Source organism: Mus musculus, chromosome 4, assembly GCF_000001635.26.
Source record: "Mus musculus strain C57BL/6J chromosome 4, GRCm38.p6 C57BL/6J".
Classification (NCBI taxonomy): Eukaryota; Metazoa; Chordata; class Mammalia; order Rodentia; family Muridae; genus Mus; species Mus musculus.
The window spans coordinates 143,264,953-143,289,988 of NC_000070.6; the positions used below are offsets into that span (position 1 = coordinate 143,264,953).

The 25,036-nt window shown below is 46.4% G+C and overlaps 1 protein-coding gene across 2 annotated transcripts in view; it reads right to left on the reverse strand.

Annotated features, from left to right (window-relative positions):
• Window positions 1-2,456: 2,456 nt before the first annotated feature.
• Pdpn (podoplanin) overlaps window positions 2,457-25,036 on the reverse strand; it is a 32,156-nt gene continuing 9,576 nt past the window's right edge. The window contains exons 2-6 of one of the 2 annotated variants that reach the window (NM_010329.3): window positions 11,119-11,255; window positions 8,948-9,104; window positions 5,571-5,609; window positions 4,236-4,347; window positions 2,457-3,474 (exon numbers count right to left, since the gene is read on the reverse strand). In NM_010329.3, the coding sequence (NP_034459.2) occupies window positions 3,468-3,474; window positions 4,236-4,347; window positions 5,571-5,609; window positions 8,948-9,104; window positions 11,119-11,255 (452 nt within the window). In that variant the 3' untranslated portion in view covers window positions 2,457-3,467. The remainder of the gene's footprint in view (window positions 3,475-4,235; window positions 4,348-5,570; window positions 5,610-8,947; window positions 9,105-11,118; window positions 11,256-25,036) is intronic. The other variant, NM_001290822.1, reaches the window with a different exon arrangement.

Consider the following 25,036-nt stretch of genomic DNA (forward strand, 5'->3'; position numbering starts at 1 on the left):
AGGGAAGCTTTCTGCAGTCTCTGGAAGTAGTTACAAATGAGCCCCAAAGATTAAATGGGGTTCTAAGGAGTTGCATCTATAAAAACAAGGAATAGATGGACTGATATATCAGTCTTCTCTGGGGTATCAGGCACACAGGATTCCTGATGTCTGGCAAATTCAACAGCCCCCAGTTGAATAAAACCAGAAGACAGAGCCGGGTGTGGTAGCACACGCCTTTAATCCCAGCACTCGGGAGGCAGGGGCAGGTGAATTTCTGAGTTCGAGGCCAGCCTGGTCTACAGAGTGTGTTCCAGGATGGCCAGGACTGCACAGAGAAACCCTGTCTTGAAAAACAAAACAAAAACAAAACAAAAAGCCAAACAAACAAAAAACCAGAAGACAGGTTGAGGATTCCCAATTTTGAAATCTGATAAAGGGGGCCGGGGGGAAGCTGGAGAGATGACTAGAGGTTAAGAGCATTGGCTGGTCTTTCAGAGAAGCCAGGTTCAATTCCCAGCACCCACACGGCAGACAGATCGATGCTATCTGTAACTACAGTTCTAGGAGATCTTACACCCTCGTACACAGGTAGGCAAAACCACCAATGTACATGAAATAAAAACAAAAAGTTTTAGATTAGAGATGTTCGACTGGTGGCAATAATATTCCACATTATAATGTCTGGAGCCAGGCACAATGCCTGTAATCTCAGAAGTGGGGATGCTAAGGTAGAAGGCTTGTGAGTTCAAGGGCAGCCTGAGTTATGGGACAAGAATCTATCTTAAGAGGCTAGAGATATGGCTCAGCAGTTAAGAACATTGGCTGCTGTGCCGGGTGTGGTGGCGCACGCCTTTAATCCCAGCACTTGGGAGGTAGAGGCAGGCGGATTTCTGAGTTCGAGGCCAGCCTGGTCTACAAAGTAAGTTCCAGGACAGCCAGGGCTACACAGAGAAACCCTGTCTCAAAAAAAAAAAAAAAAGTAAAGAACATTGGCTGCTCTTCCAGAGGACCTGGGTTCAATCCCAACACCAACGTAGCAGCTCACAATTGTCTATAACTCCAGTTCCAGGGGATCTTATGACCTCTTCTGTCCTCCACAGGCTCCAGGCACACATGTGACCCAGACATACATGCTGGCAAAATACACATACACACAGAAATAATATAAAAATTTTGGGGAAAATAAATTCATCTCAAACAACCCTCTCCTCAAAGTCTGAATACTTATGGCCCTAAGAATTTCAGATATAAGGAAAATCCTATCTACATTTCTCTTATCTATAGGGTTTCTCTGTGTAGCCCTAGCTGTCCTGGAACTCACTCTGTAGACCAGGCTGGCTTCAAACTCAGAAATCCACCTGCCTCTGCCTCCCAAGTGCTAGGATTAAAAGCATGCACCACCACTTCCCGGCCTTTTAAAAAATTTTATTTATTACTGTGTCCCTACGTGAGTATGAATGGTTGTCCAAGGAATCAGTTCTCTCCTTGTCGCCCCGAGGTTCCAGGAATCAAGCTCATGTCCTCAGGCTTGTGTAGAGTGTGCCTTTACACACCAGCCCCACTCTTCACTTATTTTGAAAGAGGAAGGTGGTCACTCTTGCTAACACTCAACCTTTACACATGAGCACAGGCTCAGAGAAGTCCAGCAGAGTGGTAGGGCCAGGTGATGGACAGAGAGGACCAGCCCCTGACTAAGGCAGTCTCCATGGAGGAGAACGAGTGCGAAGTGGGTTCTGGATGGAGTCATGGTTCCCCAGGCCTGCAGACTCCTGCCTTTACCACCGCCTGTTCTTGAGCTGAGCTCTGGACCCAAAGTCAGGTTCCTAGGAAAGTATCAAGAGCTAGGTAAAATTGTTCCATCCTATGGCTTCTCATAGTACAGAGAAGTGAAAGCCAAGGGAAGGAAGATCTTGCTAGCCCTGATACCAGAGAGGGTAAACGACTCAGGATGACCCTGGTTTTCACCCCATTTCTCTCCTTGGCCTTGGGTTCTCTGTTTTAGTAGACGGTGGTAAAAGCTGTGGTCCATTTTTCCCCCCTGGGGTTGAACTTCCTGTGACCCTGGATGCTTCTCTCTCCATTAAGTCAACAGGCAAGCTAGGTATAAAAGATATAATCTAGCCGTGTGTGGTGGCGCACGCCTTTAATCACAGCAGTCGGGAGGCAGAGGCAGGCGGATTTCTGAGTTCGAGGCCAGCCAGGGCTATACAGAGAAACCCTGTCTTGAAAAAATAAAAATAAATTAAAAAAAAAAAAAAAAGATCTTAGCCAGGCAGGCATGGTGGCATACACCTTTAGTCCCACTACTAAGGAGGTAGATGCTGACAGAGTTTGAGGCTAGCCTAGTCTACAAAACAAGTTTCAAGGCAGCCAGGGATAACCTTGTCTCAAAAAACTGAACTCCCCTCCCCCCAAAAAAAAAGAAAAGAAAAGAAAAATTCTAATCTCAGCAGAAATGACATCTAAAGTCAATGGAAGTGTCAAATGTTGGCCTCATTCTTGGACACAATCAGGTTTTATTTGAAAAGATGTCTACACTGTATTGGGTACCAACACAGACGACCAAGACACTACAGCTCTGTCCCAGCAACACTGAGTCCCCGTGTCACGAAGACTGGAAATATCTTCTATTAACCGCAAACCTTTACATCCACCCCATAAAAGCAGTTAAGATTATACAAGATTATTTTTGCTTTCCCTGTCTGTCCTGAGAAGCAGAAGGCAGGTGTTAGAAACTGGTCGGTCTGACTTCCTATACTAAAGCCAACATGAGTCACTTCTACTGAAATGTTCTTGGTTCTACAGCGGCTGAGCCTTTTAGCATCTTGTGACATCCAACAGTGTTCTCAGCATCCAGGATGAGGTCTCTATTATCCAGAAAGATGCAGCTGATCTGAGGGCTTGAGTCCTAGGGAGATGAGGACGTGGCTCCTCAACTCATCGGAGGCTTAGAGATGGTTTGGAGACTTGTAAAAAAAAAAAAAAAAAAAAAAGCAGTGTCTTCCCGGAACTGAAGGCACAGTGGATGCTTAGGACTGGGCTGGAATGTGTATGTATCAAGTGCAGTTACAAGTTGGCAACTGCAAAAGGACCCATGCCTCTGTGATGTAACATTTCCAGACTCTATGCCTCTTAACAGTAATAGGGACTGGCCAGGGTGAACCCATGGTTACAGTTGCTAAAGCTGGCGATACTGTCTTGGCTTTGCTCCATTTTCTAAGCATGTTGTCTTTTGAATCATCGATCATAACATTTATGTTAAAAATTTAGTTTTCCAAAGGCAGATGCTTTGAGGGGCTGTGGCTTGTCCTGTATCTTTCCTTTGGTACTGCTGGCCAAGCGGAGGGGTCACCATGGCTGTGGGTGGGGTGGGTGGGCACGCCATGGGTCATCTTCCTCCACAGGAAGAGGATGGGGAACAGGGCAAGTTGGAAGCTCTCTTATTTTCAGATGTGTTGGGAGAACAACCTGTTCTGTTTAGCTCTTTAGGGCCTGTGAAGATAAAGAAAATTATTACTTTTACTGTGACTGTGACTAGTCACCCCCTTTCCCACTGTCAATTGATCCTAGTGTCGTTTTCTGTAGCTTCAGTCCTGGAACCTGGTGCCACACCTCCCCCTCATCTCTGTATTCCCCTCCACACCTTCCATAGCCAGGGGTCAGGACCCCAGACATTTACAAACATGATGCACAGACAGCTGCAGGACAGTGCGCCTCCCAGTCATAGATGACACATCCTCTCCCCTCCCCACCCATCATATTTCTCTGGTTTTCCTCTGGTCCTGAGTTGGAACATTCTGAATTCTAAAGGAAGCTTAACCAGGAGTCTTTCTGCCTAAAGTCAACATCAGGAGGATATAATGAGCTACACAGTGGAAGGATGTGAGGGACAGGTGTGGGGAAGGGACTTAAATGCAAAACACGCTCCGCGCCCCACATGCACAGCGTATTTCCTCAGCAGAACAGGGGCTTCTGCACTATGACCAGTGCTTCCCCCTCCCCCTCCCCGCCCCCAGCCCACCTGCTGTTGATGGCAGAGGAAGGAATTAGATTAGGAAATAAGTTAAAACTTGGGATTTTTCTTCCAATTTTTGAGCAGTTGGAAAACTAAGAGATCAGATCAGAGGCTGCGTCTGTAGAGGTGAAGTGTTTCTAAGAGGACCGTGTGCAGAGGTTTCTGCACACGAAAAGGTTTTGAGCAGTGGCAGGATTGCCTACATTTACACGTCATATGCAGATAAGAAGTTACTTACGAGAACCTTCCAGAAATCTTCTTCATAACAACAATGAAGATCCCTCCGACGAAGCCAATGGCTAACAAGACGCCAACTATGATTCCAACCAGGGTGACTACTGGCAAGCCATCTGAATGGATGGGGCGGGGGAGATGAAAGTGTGAGTCCCAGGAAGAAAGAGATGTGCTGAATTCCATGTCACAAGCAAGTAGCAGAACTGCCCTGCTGTTCTCGTTAGGGAATGGGCTCGTCTAGTCTCCCAAGTCCAGCTGAGTCAAGTGTGGAAACACTGAGCCATTTTTCTTGGCTTGGTACCAGAGAGCAAACCCAGACCTTGAGTATGCTCGCCCCGCACAGTACCGCCATGTCCCAGCTCCAGCCCGGGTCTAAACCCATCTTGTGAATCAAGAGGTTCCCTAGTCTCTTAGATTTATCACACACAACACACTGGCTTCATTGTTGATGGGCATGCTTCTCTATGGCCCTGGAAAACTCAGAAGAGAAGGAACATACTTCAACATAATGAAGTAGGTGTAATACATTAAAAAAATGTATGAATGCCGGGCGTGGTGGCTCACACCTTTAATCCCAGCACTGGGGAGGCAGAGGCAGGCGGATTTCTGAGTTCAAGGCCAGTCTGGTCTACAAAGTGAGTTCTAGGACAGCCAGGGCTATACAGAGAAACCCTGTCTCGAAAAACAAAAAACAAAAAACAACAACAAAAAAAAAAGTATGAAAAGTTACAGCCAACATTAAGTGGGAAAACTAATTATTACCATAACAAAGAAGAAAGATGAGAGCTTAGTCATTATAATAGAGTAACTGATATGTTGTTATTCCCCACAGCTGCCATTAAGTAAATACACCAAGTGTGGGGTGGGGTGGAGGTGTGTGTGTGTGTATATGCATGCACAAATACATATTTATGTAGTCCTGGCTTCACATACTAACAGAGTTACAACTGAGCTATGCCCCCAGTCCGATTTCTTTTCAAATATACATGCTTTCCTTTTTTCTCTTAGTAACTAGAAAGATGAAGGTGCTGGGCCTGGCAGAGCAGTCAGCCTGCAGAAACTTAGTGAGACTGTCTCAAAGTAAAAAGTTAGAAGTGGTCTGGGAATGCGGCTTAGTGCTAGAGCACTGGCTTAGCTAGCCTAAAGTCCTGGGTTCAATTCCCACCTCTTCAAAGAGGGAAGGAAGGAGGGAGAAAGGAAGAGATGAAAGAGGGAGAGGGGGAAGATGTTGCATTCTGTTTACAGTTTGACTGAGATCCAAGAAAGAATTGAATTCTTAGAAAAAAAAAAGAAAAAAAAATTCACAGAAATACCAAAGGAATACCAAAATCTCATTTACCTTTCTTATCTGTTGTCTGCGTTTCATCCCCTGCATTATCTATAAAGAGGAAAGAAAACAAGATGGTAGGGAATTGTAAGGATTTAATGATTATAATTTAACAGTTGGCAGATAAATTTACCTTAAGTGGAATGTAACAAACTATTCGCAATGAGGGTAATTTCCTTGAAGACAGCCCTGACAGAGTGGTGTCTTTGTGACTATTCCCATCAATTTGCGGCTGCTACTTCCCAGCTACAGGCACCAGTTGGATTTTGTCTTATCTTACTCTCAGAGCCAAGGACACTAAGTCCCAGGACTGTGAGATAAACGATTGGAAAACTTTGGCGCCACGTTGAGATAGCAAAAGAAGCCAGGTGTGTGGCTGCCTCACCTTTTTATCAAGATCCTGGAAAATGCAGAGAACGAGAGGCTTCATTTGAAAGTTTTCCCAGCAGGCTTCTAATCTGGGAAGGGTAACCTGCCCGCCTCCTGCTATCTACTCCACTCTTCTTTGACATCAGACTTATGTATGCATCATGGGGCAGCAGCCAGCCCTGCTAGGCTGAGTGAGAACTGGTCCCTTGTGGCTTTTCACTTCTGTTCTTGGAGGTTTCCTCTAGCATCCCAGTTGGGAAACAATGCACACCCTCTTTACTTCGAGTTCTTCCTCTCAGTACTAAGATTACAGGTACCCTATGCTCAACTACATTTTTTTTTTTTTGGCTTTTTGAGACAGGGTTTCTCTGTGTAGCCCTGGCTGTCCTGGAACTCACTTTGTAGACCAGGCTGGCCTCAAAGTCAGAAATCCGCCTGCCTCTGCCTCCCGAGTGCGCCACCACACCCAGCTCAACTACTTTTTTAAACAAAGATTTAGTTTAGGTGGTGAACCTCACCTTTAACAGCTGAGCCACCTCTCCAGCCCAAACTTATTTATGTGTGTGTGTGTGTGTGTGTGTGTGTGTGTGTGTGTGTGTGTGTGTGTGTGTGTGTGAGAGAGAGAGAGAGAGAGAGAGAGAGAGAGAGAGAGAGAGAGAGAGAGAGAGAGAGTGTGCACTGCATGCCTGCAGTGGCCAGAAGAAGGTGTCGGATCCTCTTGGAACTGGAGTTACAGATGGTTGTTAGCTGCTATGTGGTTGCTAGGAGCTGAACCCTGGTCCTCTGCAACGAACAGTAAGTGTTCTTAGCCACTGAACCATCCCTCTAACACCTAAGAGAAGGGTGAGTAGCAGGAGCACTCAGAGAAAGGGGAAGACGGCTTTTTCTGCTAGTTAGACGCTGAATCACCATAGAAAGGAGAAATCCTGCACGCTTTCGAAATGTGTTGAAACACTCCCTCCTTGTTCTTTCCTCCCTGAGCCTGACTTGGTTCTGCCTGGTGTTTAACATTAATGTTCTCTTTACAGCCCTGGCAAGCTTTTCATGCACTTCAAAGCACTTCACAGGGTGTAACTCAGTGGCAGACAGAGCAGTTGCCTAGCCGAGGAAGGGACTGGATTAGACCCAGAGCACCCCAAAATACCCAACCAATCAACCAAACAGAACCCCTACCCAGCTTGATGAAATAGGAGCAAAATGTCTAAGGCAAGAAAGTCATGGCATTAATTATGGTTTTGTGTTTCATTTTGAGACAGGACCTCACTGTGTAGCCCTGGCTTGTCCAGAGCTCATTCTGTAAACCGAGCTGCCCTCACATTCAGGGACCCACCTGCCTCTGCCTCCTGAGTCCTGAGACTAAAGGTGTGTACTACCATGCTTGGCCAACAAAAATCCTTTTAAGTGTGAATTTGCCTCGTGTGTTTTGTAGCATGTGCCAGCATTTCTTTCTATTTTAAAGCTAGGTGATATTCCACCATGCGTAGATATTACATTTTTCACTTGTTTGTGAACACTGTTGCTTCCAGGTGTTAAGTACTGTGGACAGTGATATGTACACGGTGGTATGCACAAATGTGGAAGCTTTTGTTTTGTTTCTGAGACAGCATCTCATGTAGCCCCATGTGGCTATTTTGTAAGATAAAGTCTTACTATGTAGCCCAGGCTAGCCTCTAATTAGCAATCTTTGTGCCTCAGAATATGAGCATTATGGTCATGTACTACCAAGCCTGGGTCTAAAATCATTTTTTAAAGCCTTAGACTAAGTGCTGTAGAGGGGCTGGAGAGATGGATTAGTGGCTGGATGTGTTGGCTGCTCTTCCAGGACCTGGGTTCAATTCCCAGCACCTTCATGGCAGCTTGCAGCTGTCTGTCTGTAACTCCAGTTGCAGGGGATCCAACACCCGTATACAAACATATATGCAGGCAAACATCAATGCACATCAAATAAAAACAAATCATTAAAAAAAAAAAGTGTTGAGTTCAGAAGGCCAGACTGGCAACTGGACCTGAAGTCTGCATTAAATAACAAAGAACATTCAGTCAGGCACAGCAGCCTATGGAATCCCAGCACTTGGTAGGATGGTCAGGAGTTCAAGGCCAGCCTCAGCTACAAAGTCAGTTCAGGTCGTAAGCACCAGCCTGGATGATGGACACCATCCAGAGTCCTGCCGAGTCTGACTTACAATACCCATAATGCAAAGCGGGAAACTTTAGTGTAGAGTTGCTGCTCTTGCGTGTCAACACAGGACTTGTTAAAAGTTTTTATTACTTATTCATTCTTGTATGAGGGCACTGTGCTGTGGGGCCCTGCAGGAGACATTTTTAGGCCTCAATTTTTTGCTTTCAAGCATGTACATTCCAGGGACCGAACTCAGGTCTTCAAGCTTGGCAGCAAGCCTCTTTCTTTACCTGCTGACCTACTAAGCCATAGAACCCGTCTCATGCAAGATGTTTTTCCTTTTCAAATATGTATTTTACTTTCGTTATGTGTCTGCGTTTGCGTCTGGCACTCTCAGAAGACAGAGGCATTGTGAGATGCTGGGAACTGAACTCTGAAAGTATTTGTGTGCTTGGCCAGTGAGCCATCTCTCCAGCCCCAGTACACGGTTCTTAACGGTGGGTGGGGCAGCAATACCACACAGGGAGCCAGTGACTGGTCCCTGTAGGGAGCTACCGCTAGGTATCATTCAAGGTTAAGAGATATCTCCAGAAAGCCAATAAACTAAATCTAATTTGACAGTTGCTACACTGGATTCTAGATCCTTCACACAAAACCTGGTGTGGGATTCTTCCTTCCTTCCTTTCTATCTTTTTCTTTTTCTTTCTTTTTTTTTTTTTTTTTTTTCCGAGACAGGGTTTCTCTATGTAGCTCTGGCTGTCCTGGAACTCACTCTTGTAGACCAGGCTGGCCTTGAACTCAGAAATCCGCCTGCCTCTGCCTCCCAAAGGCCAAGACTAAAGGCGTGCGCCACCACGCCCGGCCCGGGCTTTGTTTTCTTAGTCCCGCCTCTTGGACCCACCTCTATTGGGGTGACTTGTTTTCTTGTCCACAGAGTGGCTAGTCACCACTTTGACAGTGGTTGTACTCTCGTGTTCTCTGTGATCATGGTCTGAGGTTGCTGAGGTGGACAGTTCCTCTAAGGGAGGCTTCGTCCCACGCTCTCTCTGCGTTGGTACCTGTTAGAAGTGAGGAAAGAAAGAGAGAAGATAAATCCTGAAGGTTTAAAATGTACAGTGTCTGCCTTCCCGCAGGAAAGATGTTAAGGTAGCATACATTAAAACAAACAAACAGTGCCGGGTGTGGTGGCACACGCCTTTAATCCCAGCACTCAGGAGGCAGAGGCAGGCGGATTTCTGAGTTCAAGGCCAGCCTGGTCTACAAAGTGAGTTCCAGGACAGCCAGGGCTATAGAGAGAAACTCTCTTGAAAAACCAACCAACCAACCAAACAAACAAACAAACAAAACCAAAACCAAACCAAACTAAAATGGAGTTGGAGATGGATACTAAAACCAGGTTCAATCCAGAAATGAATTTTTTTAAAGATGTATTTAAATTTATATATATATATATATATATGAGTACACTGTATCTTTACAGATGGTTATGAGCTTTCACGTGGTTGTTGGGAATTGAATTTTAGGACCTCTGCTCGCTCAGGTCAGCCCTGTTCGCTTCGGCCCAAAGATTTATTTATTATTATAAATAAGTACACTGTCGCTGTCTTCGGACACACATGTCAGATCTCATGACAGATGGTTGTGAGCCACCATGTGGTTGCTGGGATTTGAACTCAGGACCTTTGGAAGAGCAGTCAGTGCTCTTAACTGCTGAGCCATCTCGCCAGCCCCAGAAATGAATCTTAATTGTTAAGATAAATCCTAAAACAAGAAGGCACGGAGACTGCCAGAACTCACAGCCATTCCATGACAGTGGAAGACTACAAAGTGTTTCTAGTTTTAATTATAAATGTGTGCAGGAGTTGGGGTAGACATACATACGGGAATGTGTGTTTATTGTTCTGTGACATAAGTCTCTCACTGACCTGGGGCTTGTGAATTAGGCTAGGCTAACTGCCCAGCACACCCCAGGGACCCACTTTTCCCTGCCTCCCCAGAGTTAGGGCAAGTACCACATATCATCACATCTGGCCTTTATGGGCCCTGGGGATTGAACTCAGGTCCTCATGCTTGCAAGGCGTTCGTGTTACCGAGAGCCATTCCCCCAGCCCAGTGCTGGCTTTTAAACTTTTTCTTTGTTCAACACCAAGGACAGAGCAAACGATTTGGATGAAGAGATACCCAGGGCGAGGTTGGGTAAAACTGGCTTGGGGCTTTCATACCCTTTTCGGATAAAGGCATTGCCCCTCCCCAGGGAGCTACCAAAATTCCCTGAATCCAGTCCTTTTTAGTTCATTTGCTTGTTTGTTTGATTGAGCAGAATTTTACTATAAAGCCCTGGCTGTCCTGGAACTCACTGTGTAGACCAGGCTACAGGAATTATTTTACTATTTGCAGTTTTAGCAACCATATCATAGGATACACATTTACAGATATCTGCCTCCTGGATACTAGAATTACAGGTGATATTACATGTCCCACCTCAAGGTTGCAAATACTAAGATGGTTTCTTTCTTTTTTTTTTTTTTTTTTGGTTTTTCGAGACAGGGTTTCTCTGTATAGCCCTTGCTGTCCTGGAACTCACTCTGTAGACCAGGCTGGCCTTGAACTCAGAAATCCGACTGCCTCTGTCTCCCAAGTGCTGGGATCAAAGGCGTGCACCACCACGCCCAGCTCTAAGCTGGTTTCTTGCTATTTTGTGAAGATGTGGTCTATTCTTTTGACTACTGTCACTCTCTTCAGACAAAGCAGAAGAGGGCATCAGATCCCATTATAGATGGCTGTGAGCCACCGTGTGGTTGCTGGGAATTGAACTCAGGACCTCTGGAAGAATAGTCAGTGCTCTTAACCGCTGAGCTGTTCCTCCAGCCCATGAGAAGATGTGGTCTATTGTTCTCAAATAGTCTGTGCCAACATAGAAGCTCTCTTGTCCCTGAATGAGACCCATGTCACCGTCGTGAACCACACCACCATTTCCTTGTATGGAGCTGTTTTCCTACATAAACATACATCACACCCTGGCATGTGACAGCCTGTTTTTAAGGCCAACTCCCCCTTTCCTTAGACACTCACCAGAGGTGCCTTGCCAGTAGATTCATTAAGCCCTCCAGTAGCACCTGTGGTTGTTATTTTGTCTTCTATACCTGGGGGCACCATGCCGTCTCCTGTACCTGGGGTCACAATATCATCTTCATTCACGCCTATAGTCCCTGAAAAAGAAAGGCCAGTCAGGGATGCAGTATGCAAATGACGAGGGCAAAAATAATTGGCTACCTACAGTCATGATTCTGTTTCCTACATTGTAAGATGTGGTCTTTTCTGTCCAACCTCTGTACCAGAGCCAACACCACTGTCCTTGTGGTGCCTCTGACACACACCATGGCCTGCTTGTCTCCACTTAGAAGCAAAAGAACATGGAAACACATGGCGAAGGTGCCAGCTAGATGCTCTGGCCATGGACATGTCTGCCCTTCCCTTTTTAGTAGAGACAGTGTCTTCCGTGGCTAATGTGCTCAGGTGGACAGAGTATTGTATAGACCAGAAAAACTCTATAGAATCATTTGAACAATTTCTAAACATACTGCCGGGGTCCATGTTCTGTCCAACAAAATAATTGTCTGTTCACTTTTTACAATCAAACTCAGGCCTAGCATTATAGCCCAGCAATGGAGCCCATGCTTGGAATGTCTTAATTCCCAGCACCAAATCATTAACCAGTTAAAAACAAACAAACAAACAAACAAACAAACAAACAAACGTATGACTGGTAAGATGGCCACAAAGACTTGGTTTGTTGCCAAGCCTGAGAATCTGAGATCAATCCTGGGACCCACATGGTGGAAGGAGAAAACCAATTTTGGAAAATTGTCCTCTGATGGTCACATATGTGCCATGACACATGTGATATATAAATATATAAGATGTAATCCAGAAATATATAAGATGTAATAAAATTTAAAAGTGTATCAACAAACCAAATCTCCATTACTATTTAATTGAGATCGCTGCTCACTTGGATAATTAAGACCGCTGGATCACTGACGTCATAGACTTCTTTCAACTTCTTTTTTGAGATGGGCAGGGCCCCTCTACATAAGCCCTGGCTGTTCTCTAACTCACCAGGGAGACCAGGCTGTCCATAAACTCACAGAGACCCACCTGTTTCAGACTCCTGAGTGCTGGGATTAAAGGTGTGCACCGCCATGTTACATATGGAGTATGGAGTCAGCACTATACTTAAAGGTGTTGAGATGCAACAGGATACTTAGTACCAAGAGCTAAACTTATCTGATGCAACTGTTCTAACATGTGGTGTGTGTGTGTGTGTGTAGGTATGTATGTGTTATACTGTGTGTGTAGAGTTCAGAAGACAACTTCAGGTGTCACGGTGGTTTGGATAGGAATGGCCTCCTCAGACTCATGTGTTTCATTGCTTAGCTCGTATGCAATGGTACTATTAGGAGGTGTGGCCTTGTTGGAGGAAGTGTGTCACTGTGGTTTTTGTGGGCTTTGAGGTTTCCTATGCTCAAGCTATGCCCAGGGTGGTGGTATACAGTCTCCTTCTGCTGCCTGCGGATTGAGTTGTTGAACCTCCAACGCCACGTCTGCCTGTACGCTGCCATGCTTCCTGCCCTGACAGTGGGCTAACCTGTCAGTCAGTCTCAATTAAGTGTTGTCCTTTTTATAGGAGTTGTCCTGGTCATAGTCTCTCTTCACAGCAACTAAACTTTAAGTAAGACATCAGTTCCCCACTTCCACCTTGTCTGAGACAGAGTCTCTTATTGTTTACCACTATATAAGTCGAGCTAGCTGGCTTGTGAACTGTGGACTCTCCTGTCTCCATCCCCCATCTCTCAATGGAAGCACTAGGGCCACAGATGGCTAGAGCCACTATAGCATCTGCTTTCAGTGGGTTCTGGGCTTTAAACTCAGGTCCTCGTGCTTGGATATCATGTGAGTTAGTTACTGTCAACCTGACACAAACTAAAGCCACCGAGGAAAAAAAGAATCTTAACGGCGAAGTGTCACTGCTTGCATCTGTCTCCCCAGATTCCATGTGCTAGATAGAAATCGAATCTCCACAGTCATTGAGTCAAACAGTGTTTGAAGCTGGGACCTTGGAAAGGTACTGAGAATTGAACGAGGTCATCAGGATGGGGTGACCAGGAAGTGACTGGTGGGTTAGTAAGAGGAGGGTAGATCTGAACTGACGCATGCACTCGTACGGCGACATCACATCTTTGGCAAAGCTATGCCATTACAACGGCACCGGCAGAAACAGTACTGTGCTCTTGAACTTTCCCACCTCCAGAGCCACAAGGAGAATAACGATCTACGCTTTTGATTGACGATCTACACTTTTGATTGACATGCTTTGGGGTATTTTGTTACCGCAATGGAAAATAGAGGGACTCAAACAGTGTGAGTAGAGTTGACAAGTGCCCTCCTCTGCTGCCTCTGACTAACCGTATATCAGGGCATCTGCTCTTACTTAACTCACGTAATCCTTTTCACGAGTTACAAATCTGACTCACTGGCTACGGGCTTCCTCCCTAGACTGGAGCAGCAATGGAAACGCCATGCCTAAATGCAGTTGCGAAAGAAGCACAGGCAACGAGAATGGGAGGGAGGGGTGCTTGGAAAGCGCCCTGTGTAATTAGAGAGCAGATGTTTTCCGGTGACGAGCCATGCTTCCCTCCATGCGTTATTCTCCCTCTGTTAAGACAGCCCAGCCAGGAGCATGGCTAATAAACATTTGATCATAACTCCAAGTGCTCATGCCAACGGGGTGGGAGGCCCCTGGAGGAATGTTGCTCTGTTTCGGAGGAGCCTTCTCTGTGCAGCTGGCCCTGTTCCAGTTGCCAACGGATGGCTTTAGATGAGCTACCTAGCGTAGGCATCCTTAAAACAAAAAACCAAAAAAAAAAAAAAAAAAAAAAAAAAATCTCAGGAAAAGCCTTAAAACCTTCAAAACTCAGTGCATACCAATAGTAGACCTCCTCTTGTGGTCATTTGCTACTGTGGGCTGAGGGCAGGGACTGTGACTGCGGAGTAGACGGATGTTTAATGTCCATTTTTCAGACAAATAATCCCTACTTAAAAGCTAAGCACCCCCAGTGAAATAGACACTTCTTCAGTGGCGTTGCCACTGGAAAGATACCCATACTTCCACAAGCAAACCCTCACCCACACTCCTGTAGGCAGCCCTATAGAATCTCACTGGGACACACAGGCGCACACACACACAGGCACGCACACACACAGGTGCACACACACACACACACACACACACACACAGATATGAAATCAGGAAGGGAGTAGTTTGTTAGTTTGGAAGAGAATGAAAACTTGAAGGATTGTGAGAAGGACCAGAAAGAGGAGAATATGGTTAGAACACACTTATATGTGTATATGAAAATGTCAAAATGAAACCCGGTATCATTGACATTTAATATATGGTAATAGAAAACATTAAAAAAACAAAACAAACAAACACCCCTTCATTCCCCTGGATTGAATTCAGTTTTAAACATCAATTATTAAAAGGTTTCCTGGAACCACTGTCAAAATCATTTTTCATCCCGTGTCTCTAACTTAAAACAAGCCCTGCTTTAAAAACAAAAGTTCTGAGTGAAGCTGGCTTCAATTCCTTCATAGAGAGCTCAGTTCACTGAGAGAGTAACTCAGTAAAAATTCCTCCTTGTTCTTTCCTCCCCTTGGCCCGCGGAGCCAAGAACTGAAGTCGCCCTGAATAGACAAAGGGTGTTTTATGAATGACCATGCGTGTCTTTTGTCTCCCTGGGCCAGCATTCTTTTCGGCTCCATGGGAAAGTTATCTTTACAAGATTCTCAATTATTTTGGCTGAAGGCTTTCCCCGGTGGAGAGCGTCGACCAGGCCAGCTGCCGAGTTTCCAGCCAGCAGCTGACATTCCCCTTTCTCTTTTCTTGTAATCTCCAAGCCGTGGATTGATGTCTTTGCACTCATGTGTCCTCCCAGGAGGTACACACCAGCATGCTGGCGCTCAGGGATGCACTTCGAGCTTGCATACAAATGGTAGGTAAGTAGAGAGTGAGGAATCTACAATTGCAACCAATGCTCTCAGTCTGGCTTGCCAGGAAAGTTCTGGAAACATCTGTGTCCCTTCCCAGTCACCTGAGTACACTTCCTGACACACTCAGCTGCAGCTGGCATGGGCATGAGACTCAATGGAATTTCTTCACAGGCCAGAAATCCATCCCTTTGGATTTTAAAGAACAGCAGTTTTGCCTCTATTCTTTAAAAAGGTAGGAGGCTGGAGAGATGGTAGGAGGCTCAGAGCACTTCCTGCTTTTGCAGAGAGCTCAGATTCAAAACTGCCTGTAACTTCTATCCTAGGGGGATCTGATGCCCTCTACTGGCTTCTGTGGGTACTGCATCTACGTGCACGTACACACAAAGACACACATATACATAAAATAAATCTTTTTTTTTAAAGCTGAGTATGTCCAGGCAGTGGTACGCCTTTAATCCCAACATGGGGTCAGCAAAGGCAGGTAATCCTCTAAGTGTGAGGCTAGCCTGATCTACAGAGCAAGCTCCAGGATGGCCAGGGCTACACAGAGAAGTGCTATCTTGAAGAACAAAAACCATAACAACAACAACAATAATACAGCTGAGTATGGTGATACACACCTGTAACCCCGGTCGGTGCTGGTGGAGGGAAGAGAGAGGGTTGCTAGAGCTTACTGGCCAGCCCGTCTAACAGAACTGGAGTAGTCAGTGAGATACCCTGCCTCAAAAATAGATGGAAAGTGACTGAGAAGAAAATAGACAATATCAGCCTTATATATGGGCGAGTATACAGGTCCACACACCCACATATGAAAATATACATATACATCACACACACACACACGCTGAATATGTTCCTTTTTTAGATGGTACAGCCTGTTTTTCTTTTTTTTCTTTCTTCCTTCCTTCCTTCTTTTTTTTTTTTTTTTTTTTTGGTTTTTCGAGACAGGGTTTCTCTGTATAGCCCTGGCTGTCCTTGAACTCACTTTGTAGGCCAAGCTGTCCTGGAACTCAGAAATCCACCTGCCTCTGCCTCTGCCTCTGCCTCTGCCTCTGCCTCTGCCTCCCAAGTGCTGGGATTAAAGGCCTGCACCACCACACCCGGCTACAGCCTGTTTTTCTACTAGTGAGTATCCGCATCTGTTAGGTTATTTGACTATTTATTCCTGTCTGTTTCCCCAAGTCTCTGTTTGCATACTTCATCATTTGATTCTTCTGTGTTTTCTTGAAATGGTCCATAAAACAGGGATATATATGCATGCCTTACATAACAAGATTCAGTCCATTACAACCTCTGTCCGGAAGATTACTGGGGATTTCAAATGTGGCACTGTAGCTGTCATGTGTCATGGTGCCACACATTCCTCTGTATCTGTGGGAGGTTGATTAGAGGGGAGATGTGATTTGTCATAAAAGCATGCGCCTCTTAGGAAGGCAGCCCTTTGCTGTCTAAGTGAAGTCAGCTGTCACTATATGGACAGGAGCCATAGGGACTGGGAGTATAGTTCCTATCCATAGAGTGCTTGTCTGACATGTCTGGGTTCACGCCCTAGCAGCACGTGAATTAGCCGACAATGTGCATGCAACACGACAAAAAAAAAATGAAAAAGAACTTTTTTTTCTACTGGGTGTGGTGGCTGATGCCTGTAATCTCACAAGCACCCTGGAAGCTGACATAGGAAGTTTGTGAGTTCAGGATCACCCCGAGCCCCTGTTAGAAACCCTATCTCAAAGCAAATAGCACAGATAACTCTGGCTCTCTTGTGGTACCACAACTGTGACTGACAGTTGTGTCAGAATGAAGCTGAATCTCTCCTTCCCAGTCACAGCCGTCTCAGACTCATCGACATGAACGAGGAATACAAACTTTGGCCTTTCTAGGATAAATAAGCGAGTGGCCACAGAAGTAGCTGCTCTGATGCTCTGGGTGAAGAGCGGAAGTGGTCCAAATCAGTGCGAACGACAAGCAAGATTTTCTCATAAAGCGAGGTTTCCTGACCCAGGCAGAGTGGGTGAGCTGTTGAGTAGGGGGCATTCTTGTTATAGACCAGGAAGAACCGGAGACAGAAGAGCAAGTCTTCTCTGTGGAACGCATTGTGAATGCTCTTTCCTTGGTTATTGTTCATAATAATAATAATAATAATAATAATAATAATAATAATAATAATAATGAGAGAAGGATGTTTGTGCCTGGACTGACAGATACTACTCTGTCTGGTGGTTGGGACCCAAAAGAGCTAGCAGAATCTGAAAACTCTTCCAATCTCTCTAAGGAAGATGACGCTAGGCAATTTGCAGTCCAAATGCCCTTAACAAAGAAGGTCAGACTCCCAGGACCCAAGTTTCAGCATCTTGCATGTCACCTATTCTGCAACACAAATGCTGACATATTGCTTTGAAGAATGTGTGTGCCAGGAAAGCACTGGGCAGGCGGTGGGCAGGGGGCCATGGCTCTCGTCACCCTGTGATGGACAGAGACGCATATACTGGTCAGGAGCTGGAGCTGAGAACTCAGCTTTGATGCTAAGGCCTCCCAGGAGTGGCTCTTTTCCACACAAAGCCAGCCGAGCTTGAAGGAGCCACGCTATGTTACTTGTGAGGGTTTCCTCCTGTTTCTAAGTGAAGTTGAGTTCAGCAGCTCCAATTCTTTTTCCAGTTCCACTTGATGAGCTCGTATAGCTTTCTTTTTATCTTCTAAAAGAAACTTATTACAATCACATACTTACATATTTGCTTGGGGTGGGGAGGGGGTGAGTTGTGCTATCAAAGGATAACTTGCGGGAGTCAGTTTCTCCTCCAGTGCGGGTCTCAGAGATCAAACTCAGGTCCTCAGGCAAGCAAATGAGCAGCAAGCACCTTCCCCCCACCCTCCAGACAGCTTGGACTGTCCCAGAACTTATTCTGTAGACCAGACTGGAGTCAAACTCAGAGATCCACCTGCATCCTCCTCCCAAGTATTCGAGGCATGAGCTGCCAACACCACTACCCTGGACCTACACCCCATCTCACCATCTACTCCATGATCCAACTGATCAGCCTGCAACTTTAGAATCGGACCAATCTTGAAATGGTAAAGATGATTTAAAAAAAAAAAAGAAGAAGGAGAAGGAGAAGGAGGAGGAGGAGGAGGAGGAGGAGGAGGAGGAGGAGGAGGAGGAGAAGAAGAAGAAGAAGAAGAAGAAGAAGAAGAAGAAGAAGAAGAAGAAGAAGAAGAAGAAGAAGAAGAAGAAGAAGAAGAAGAAGAAGAAGAAGAATGCAGCTCAAGAGATGGCTCAGCGGTTAAGAGCACCGACAGCTCTCCCAGAGGTCCTGAGTTCAATTCCCAGCAACCACGTGGTGGCTCACAACCACCTGTAATGGGATCTGACGCCCTCTTCTGCTGCGTCTGAGGACAGTTACAGTGTACTCATATACATAAGGCTGTCTTTTGCCTTCTAGGTTGCTCCATATCTCAGTGCACAGACATGCCTTTGAATAGTGGTGATCAAGTGGCTTTGAAATGATTTTTATGGTTATTGAGGAAACACAATACTTATAAAGGAAATTCTAGCAAGTTCTGGTTTTGCGTTTTAGGACAAACAGTAGGCTAAATAAAACAACAAGAAGCAAGTACTATGTTCCCAGCTACATTCAAAATAGAGAGATGATTTTGAAAAGATTTTAAGAAACAAATCTGTAAAAAATATTTGAAAAAGAGGCCTGCCAGGTAGGGCACACCTATAATCCCTACACTTGAGGCACTTGGGTTCAGACAGGAGGAGTTCAAGGCAGCCCAGGCTACACAGGAAAGATTCTGTTTCTAAACAAACAAACAGCCGTTTATGAAATGTCAGCTTATTAAAATAATTCAAAAGCTTTGTCTACCCAAAGCAATGTCTTTGGAAGGCATTCATCAGCGGCCTTGGAGGTGGTACCTGCCTGTGATCCACCGACTGGGGAGGCAGCAGCAGGAGGATCCTGAGTTTGAGTTTAGTCTGGGCTACACAAGAAGAGCCTGTCTTAAACAAAACAAATCAAACCAAAACAACCGCCCCCGAACACCACAAAACACTAAAAAATAAAGTTCCTTTGCAACTGGAAATCATTATGTTTAGTGACATAAGCCAGCCTCAGAAAGACACAGAGGCAGAAGAACCTAAATTTAAATGGCGCGCGCGCGTGTGTGTGTGTGTGTGTGTTTATGTGTGTAGGTCACAAAACTAGAAAGAGAGTTGTGAGGAGAAGGGGAGATCTTAGAGACGGTGCAGAATAAAGACAGTAAGGAAACATGATTAATAAGGAAAGCTGAGGAGGAACAAACTGGGAGGAGGAGGAGGCGGGCAGTATCGAGGAGTGTGAGAGCAAAGCAGAATGCCACGTGTGTTTGCAGATGCCACGGTGACGACCACTGCTTCCAATGCTAACCTGAGATTTTTAATTAGGAAAAACATGTCCCCTGGGTCTGTGAAATGGCTCAGTGGATACAGAAACTTTATAGCTGAGGCATGACTTCATCCCTAGGACCCACATAGGAAAGGGACAACCCGTTTCCCAAAGCTTCCTGTGACCTCCAGGTGAATGCTGTCACATGTGACTGCCCCTTCCCAGTAAATAATTGTTTTTTTTGTTTGTTTTTGTTTTTTGTTTTCAAAAATGAAGTCCAGACCTGGGGGAGATGGCTCACTGGGTACAATGTTTGCCACACACCTGTGAAGTCCTCAGAACCCCAAGCGTAAATAAAGCCAGTGCGGCCGTGTGCCTGCAATCAAAGCACTGGTCTAGCCAATCAGTGAGCTCCAGGTTCAGGGAACAGACACTATCTTGGAAAAAATCAGGTGGAGGGGGCTGGAGAGATGGTTCAGTGGTTAGAGAGAGAGACCTGAATTAGTCAGTTCTCAGCATCCAGGTCAGGCAACTCACAACTGCCAGAAATTCCAGGTCCAGGGGAGATTAATTCTGACTCTAAGGACACCTTCACTCATGTGCACGTTTAAAAAAAAATCCAGGAAAAAAAAACCGACATGTATGTTTGGCCTCCATATATACAGTGACTACACGCATCCACACGAACACTTCCATACATCACACACACAGAATCCATATTTGAGAAACACGCCCTCTATTCTGTTCTTTTACCCACATAAAGGCTTTTGCATCTTATTGCCCTATCCTGTCCCAAATTGTCCCAAGTCACAGAATGAACATATCTAATGCTTTAACAGTGTCAAACCTGCTGACCCAGGAGCGCCTGCCTCTTCCCTCAGCTACCCGGAAGTGGGTTTCTGCAACAAGGAGGGGAGCCTGGTGCTCTCTTGTGCTGACTAGGGCTTTGGTAGTCAGTGTCCCGTAAGGTGGGCTGGTCCTGCTGCTGGCCCTGCTTTTGGCCTTGATTGAAGTCATTCTTTGGATTACAGATGCAATGGCAGATATTTATAATGCTCTGCTGGTAAGAAAAGCCACTCAACACGGCGAGGATTTTTTTTTAATGTTTCCTCAGTCTTGCCACACATCTTGGCAAACTGGTTACCAGATCAAAAAACCAGCGCTGGAAAACTTCCTCACTGCTTTGAGAGTCTGTACTTGTGCCATGAAGGTGCGCGTGCTCGTGTGCGTGTGTGTGTTTACCAGAGGTCAATCTCAGCATCATTCTTTTTTTTTTTTTTTTTTTTTGGGTTTTCGAGACAGGCTTTCTCTGTATAGCCCTGGCTGTCCTGGAACCCACTCTGTAGACCAGGCTGGCTTCGAACTCAGAAATCCGCCTGCCTCTGCCTCCTAAGTGCTGGGATTAAAGGCATGCGCCACCACTGCCGGGCAGTATCATTTTTCAGGATGCTATCTACCTTAGTCTTTGATGAAAACTTGCCAATTCTGCTAAGCTGGCTGGCCAGGAAGCCCTGGAGATCTGCCAGTTTCTTCCTCCCCACTCTGAACCCTAAACTCGAATCACCATGCCTGACAGTTTTTATCTTTTACATAAATTCTGAGGCTTGAACTCTGGTCCTTATCCTTGCACACCAAGCACGCTCTACCAATCGAGCTACCTCTCCACCTCCAGCCCTCTCTGCTTTTTTGAGAGAAGCTCTCACTGTGTATACAGGACAGGCTAATCTTGATTTCTCCCTGCCATGGACTTCCAAACACTGGGATTAGAGGCTTGTGTACCAACCAACACACCTGGGCTAAACAGCTCTTTATTAATGTAGACAACTCTTGGCAGGCTTGGCCCTGCCACCCCAGGGGAGAGCATGGTATCCCCCTAACACATGACCAGCATCTGGAGCCATTTGCTGAGTGACTGACGGGCAGGCACAATCCTCCTTGGATTTATCACCCTCTCACTGTACAGTGGCTTTCACTGCAGAGCAGGTGAACGCCCTTCCCTACTGTAGGGCAGCAGTGACAGGACCCAGAACAATTCACCAGTGAGGGTGAACTCTGTGTGGCCCTGCCTGTCATTCGCTGTCACGGGTTTTGCCATAGACCAAGCTCGTTTAATGAGATGGGACACGACTGTCAGGCTGCACGATGCTGCTGGCAGGTAGGATGTGCATTTAAGAGAGGGGTGTCGGAACTGAGGTAAGCGGAGCCATGCTCCTAGCTCCTCTGAGGAACTCCTGCATGTAAATGTTAGGAGCCTGTTCCCTTGACCTCACAGTGGGTGAAGGGTTGTACATGACACTTCTGGCTGGCTGGCCCCAGTGGGCTGGAAGCAGCTTTTGAAAGTTGTTTTTTTTTTTTTTTTTTTTTTTTTTTTTCGTTTGTAGCTGGACCAGGGCAAGGAAGAAAGAGCTGGGGTATGGCTCAGTGGTAGAGTCCAGGGTTAGTATACAGCAGCCCTGGGATCATTCCCCAGAGTCAAAGGAAGGAGGAATGAAAGACAGGGAGGGGAAAGGAAAAGAAGAAAAACAAAGGTAGCTATGGGGGTGGGGTGGGGAGGGGAGAGGGCAGGGGTGGGATGGGAGAGGTAGGGGTGGTATTGTAATCTCAGCACTTGAAGGACTGAAGCAGAAAGTTCCTGAGCATGACATATCCCTGGGCTCCAGGAAGATTCTGCTGAGAAGGAATAGGAGAAGGAAGAGGAGGAAGAGGAGGAGGCAGAGAAGGAAGAAAGAAAACAGAAAAGGCAGCAGGTCTGTGGCTGCTAAGGACTTTTATTTTGACAGCTAGAAGTCAGTAAGTGACTGGGCAGGAGGAAGGGGGAGGGATACTCCAGGCCACCCAAGCACACCCTCCCCTCCTCTCCTCTCCTCTCCTCTCCTCTCTGAAGGGTCCAGGGGGTCAAAGTAGTTACTTCTGACTGAATTTACACAAGAATGAATAAAACCTACAACCGGGAACTGGGCGTGGTGGCACACACCTTTAATCCAGAGCACTCGGGAGGCAGAGGCAGGCGGATTTCTGAGTTTGAGGCCAGCCTGGTCTACAGAGTGAGTTCCAGGACAGCCAGGGCTACACAGAGAAACCCTGTCTCGGAGAAAAAAAAAAAAAAACCTACTACCGGGTGCTTTCCTGGGGTCTTTACAAAACTCCTGCAACAAGTACCATTCCTGCTTTTCAGGAGGATAGTGAGGGTGAGGTGGAGAGTTAGGGGGCCGTCAGCTCAGTGAGCAGGTGGCAATGGTGGCTTCAGTCAGAATCCAGATCCATCAGAGTGCAAAGCCCACTCTACTTAAAGATTGATTTATTCATGCATGAGTACACTGTAGCTGTCTTCAGACACACCAGAAGAGGGCATCTGATCCCATTCCAGATGGTTGTGAGCCACCATGTGGTTGCTGGGAATTGAACTCAGGACCTCTAGAAGAGCAATCAGTGCTCTTAACCGCTGAGCCATCGCTCTAGCACTTACAAAGGCCACTATGTCTCTGGGTCACTCTTGCCTCACTCCTTGAAGGTTCTCCCCCTCTCTCCCTCCTCCACGCCCCCCCCCCCCGCCCCCCCCCCCCGTCCATCCTTGGATGTTCAGACACATGCGTGAGCACATGTGGGCAGGTGTGTGCACATGTATGTGGAAGCCAGAGGTCAACCTCAGGCACACTTCCTAGATAGAAACTGTCTTCTGCCTTGTCTTCTGAGAAGAAGTCTCTCTAGGACCCAGAATTTGCTGATTACGCCCAGTTGGCAGCTGGCTAGTGAGTTCCACCCAGGGAATCCTCCTTCTTCTCCCCCCCCCCCCCCGCCCCCCCAGACCAGGAGACTGCAAGCACTTGCCACCATGCCTGGCTTTTTGTGTGGGTGCTGGGAACTGAACTTAGGTTCTCATGCCTGCAAGACAAGCACTTTACCAACACAGCCACTCCCCAGCCCTGAGCCTGTACCCTTTAAGGAAAAGGCTGGGTACACTGTTGACCACGGATGGTTTCTAATGGAGCTTGAAGCTGGGCTGCTGAGGTCCATCTCCCGACACTGCTGCTACCCACCCCAACCTTCACCCATTGCCCAGGGGAAAGCCCCTCTCTCTACAGAAAAGCCAGGAGGAAGTATCTCCATGGGCTTAGCCATACTGGGCCATTCACTATTTCCTCCCTATGAGGTTCTAGAACTTTCTTTTGAGCAAACTGCTGTTCTGCTGAGTTTACTGCCCCGCCTGAAGACACAGAATGAGTAGGTGAATGACAGTGACACTTTTTAGGGTTCCAGGAAGTGAATCAGTGGACCGCACACTCTAAACTCCTCAGCAGTGAGACAGAAACAGCTGAGCCCAGCTTTCATCATAATTACTCAACTCGGGGAGACCTTTTTTTTTTTTTTTTTTACTCTTGACTAACAGCAGACGGTTTTCCTGTAAAAGGGGAAATGAATTCTGTTTTTCGGACAGGAATCGTACCTCCTAAGAATTTTTTTCTGGAACCTAGCAGGAGCTGCAGGCACCTTCTAGGGAAAAAGCCACCTTCTAGGGAAGAGTGACAAGCTCATAGGATGTTTGAGGGGCGCTGCCTGGAGTATCACATCAGAGCGGGGTGGAAAGCACTTGCCTTCTGCCGGGAACTGAGCAGAGTCTGAGCTCTGATTACTCAGGGCCTCAGCTGAGTGGCTGGGATTTCGTAAGAGTGGAAGATGAGCCCCTTCAGATCTGACCTGCCGTGCAGACAGCCCAGCTGTGAGCACAGGGAAGCCTTCGGCTATGTGAAGAATGCGGCCATCCTTGGCCTTGATCCTCAGCCTGGTTTGGAAGCTGCATCTTGGGAGAATTTCATGTTGCTTTTGGATAATCTTGTTTTTTGTGCTGGAGAGTCAAACCCAGGGCCTTGTATGTGCTAGGCTACCATCTGTGAGTGAGTGAACTTCGTCTCAGCCCTTGGTAGATGAATTTTTTTTTCAAGGCTGCTATTGGCTAGTAGGGTCTCTTTGGAACTTCCCTTGCTGTCTTTCTCCCTTTCTCCTTGCATGTGGGAAACTCAAGCACACAGTCCCATCCCTAGGCTCACCGTTCAGACCCTCTCAGCACACTGGCCCCTACATGCCCACAAGATGTATCTTCTATCACCTCATAGTCTAACACAGAGATGCAAGTGTCTGCGGTGCTTAGCAATTCATTCCTTGCCTCTCACCTACCCCACCTGATTTCCACAGATAATGAACGTGGGTATGTGTGTGTCATTGTGTGTGTGTCATTGTTTGACTGGATGTAAAGTCAAGTAGGAGACATATCTATGGGTATGTCTGTTTATAGAGATGTGTAGACCAGGAGAGAAGATGCGCCTTGAATGAGGCTGGCAGCATCTGTGTGTGGCAGATCTAGGCTGAATAAAAATGGCAAAGGAGAAAGTAGGGGCACCAGCATCTCTCTCTCTCTCTCTCTCTCTCTCTCTCTCCTCCCCGACTGTCCATGCAGTCAGCTACCTCACAGCACTCCTGTCCTGTGATGGACACTCTCAAACCAAGAGCCAGAATAAACCCTTCCTCTCCTATCTGGACACCGTGGTGAAAACCTGACCATGGCATCTGCCCTCTTTTAA